The 2,500-nt window shown below is 48.7% G+C and overlaps 1 protein-coding gene and 1 long non-coding RNA gene across 2 annotated transcripts in view; both read right to left on the bottom strand.

Moving 5' to 3' along the window:
• il12rb2l (interleukin 12 receptor, beta 2a, like) overlaps nt 1-669 on the bottom strand; it is a 12,974-nt gene extending 12,305 nt beyond the window's left edge. Inside the window, exon 1 of the mRNA XM_048232774.1 lies at nt 616-669. Coding sequence (XP_048088731.1) covers nt 616-669 — 54 coding nt within the window. The remainder of the gene's footprint in view (nt 1-615) is intronic.
• A 20-nt stretch (nt 670-689) lies between these two features.
• LOC125287555 overlaps nt 690-2,500 on the bottom strand; it is a 9,076-nt gene continuing 7,265 nt past the window's right edge. Inside the window, exons 4-5 of the long non-coding RNA XR_007192380.1 lie at nt 1,491-1,645; nt 690-776 (exon numbers count right to left, since the gene is read on the bottom strand). This is a non-coding gene — a long non-coding RNA (uncharacterized LOC125287555). The remainder of the gene's footprint in view (nt 777-1,490; nt 1,646-2,500) is intronic.

The raw sequence follows: 2,500 nt of genomic DNA, 5'->3' as shown, positions 1-2,500 counted from the left end.
TCTTGGTATCCTAATTTAAATTTTAGGACTTGAGCAAAGTGTCTTTTGAGCAAAGTGTATTGTACATGAAATAAAGACCCACCAAACTTACCCTGACCCTAACCCTAACCTTGACTTGACCCTGACTTGACCCTAACCCTGACCACAGTAACCCGATGTTTGTGCTTAGAATAGATGAGATTAGTGATTATTATGAGTTAGACTCGTATCCAGGTAGTGATTATTATGAGTTAGACTCTCTAGTTAGTGATTATTATGAGTTAGACTCGTATCTATGTTCCAATATGTATCAAGTATAAGTATATATACTCTTTTGATCCCGTGAGGGAAATTTGGTCTCTGCATTTTATCCCAATCCGTGAATTAGTGAAACACACTCAGCACACAGTGAACACACAGTGAGGTGAAGCACACACTAATCCCAGCACAGTGAGCTGCCTGCTACAACAGCTGCGCTCGGGGAGCAGTGAGGGGTTAGGTGCCTTGCTCAAGGGTACTTCAGCCATGCCTACTGGTCGGGGTTCGAACCGGCAACCCTCCGGTTACAAGTCCGTGCTAACCAGTAGGCCATGCTGCGGCAAACCTGCTGTCCAGGTGTGTGAGTTTTAAACTCACCTGTGTCCAGCGCTGGTGTCCAAGTATCTTGGTGGCGTCACAGCCCTGGCGCATTCCATAATAGCTTGCTCCTGGCCCGGACTCTGGAGCCCAACTCCAAGATACCTCCATGTGTCCATCCACACTCATACTGCTGACAGAGTCAGGAGGAGGAGGCTGGGCTGCAGGAGAGGAGGAGAGGAGAAGAGGAGAGGAGGAGAGGAGAGGAGGAGAGAGTGGAGGTGGAGGGGAGAAGGAGAGAGAGGAGAGGAGAAGAGAGGAGAGGAAAGGAGGAGGAGAGGAGGAGAGAGAGGAGGAGGGGAGGAGAGGGGGAGAGGAGAGAAAGGAGAGGAGGAGAGAGTGGAGGAGGAGGGGGAGGAGGAGGGAGGGAGAAAAAGAAAGGGGAGGAGGGAGGAAAAGAGGGGAGAGGAGAAGGAGGAGGAAAGGAGGAGGAGAGGAGGGAGGGAGGAGAGGGAGGAGGGAGAAAAAAAGGAGAGGAGGAGGGAGGAGAGGAGGGAGGAGAGGAGGGAGGAGAGGGAGGAGGAGAGGAGGGAGGAGAGAGGGAGGAGGAGGGAAAGGAGGAGGAAGGAGGGAGGGAGAGGGAGGGAGGAGGAGAGGGAGGGAGGAGAGGAGGAGAGAAGAAGAGGAGAGGAGAGGAGGAGAGAGGAGAGGAGAGAGAGGAGAGGAGGAGAGAGAGGAGAGGGAGAGGAGGAGAAGGGTTAGAGGAGAGGAGGAGACACAAACCCTTGTTGTTTTTGTTGTCCACAGGAGAGGGGAACGCCCCATCCAAACAATGCAACAAGAGAAAGAACAACTTCAAATGAGGGCAAAGAGAAACGGAACATCTTGTACAGGAAGTGAGAGCGCGCTGTTTGGGCGTCTCCACGGAGACTCACTGATGCTGCTGGGAAGGAAGTGTGTCTTGGGTGACGTGTGTGAGCCCTGAGAGTCAGAGGCTGTTATCCACACGGACACCAGGGCCAGCCGGTCGTAGTGCCGCCGCAGAATGGTCCCGCCACCGCCACTCGCCTTCTCCGACTTGTCCACTTCACTGGACAAACACACACACACACACACACACACACACACACAAACAGACAAACACACACACACACACACACACACACACACACACACACAGACAAACACACACACAGACAAACACACACACACACACACACAGACAAACACACACACAGACACACACAGACAAACACACACACAGACAAACACACACACACACACACACACACACAAACACACACACACACACAGAGACAAACAGACAAACACACAGACACACACACACACACACACACACACACACACACACACACACACACACACACACACACACACACACGCAGCTTGTGCGGTACAAGACGCCTTGACACACACACACACACACACACACACACACACACACACATAAAATGTGAGTGAAATGATCAATGAAGAGTCAGTTTTTTCTGCTTAAGCACATTTTTTGTAACTATGGCTATTTTGCAAAACTCTACACACAAATAGGAAAACCTTTCACAAAATCAATAAAATATTGTAGTTCTCTTGCAAAGCTAACACACCTTGCTTAACTCTTCACACCTTAGTAAAATGTGTTTTTAAGTATCAAACAGTAAACACAAGCCATCACAATAACAAGCACACAATGTGCCAACTACACACTGATGGTATGAATAAAAACACATCTGGCTTTTGCTTTCTCTGTGCACAAGGTAGACTATGTCAGTTTGAGGTCATACTTTTGTCAGAGTTCTGTAAACATACAGGGATCCTTCAAGTATTGGTGTTTATTTACACACATCAAAACAAACACAAGTGTGTTTTTCCAAGTCAAAATACAAAATAGCAATTTCCCTGAGAAAAAAAAAATCAGTCTACATCGTGC

Source organism: Alosa alosa, chromosome 22, assembly GCF_017589495.1.
Source record: "Alosa alosa isolate M-15738 ecotype Scorff River chromosome 22, AALO_Geno_1.1, whole genome shotgun sequence".
NCBI classification, from domain to species: domain Eukaryota; kingdom Metazoa; phylum Chordata; class Actinopteri; order Clupeiformes; family Clupeidae; genus Alosa; species Alosa alosa.
This window is presented reverse-complemented; position numbering and strand designations above follow the sequence as displayed.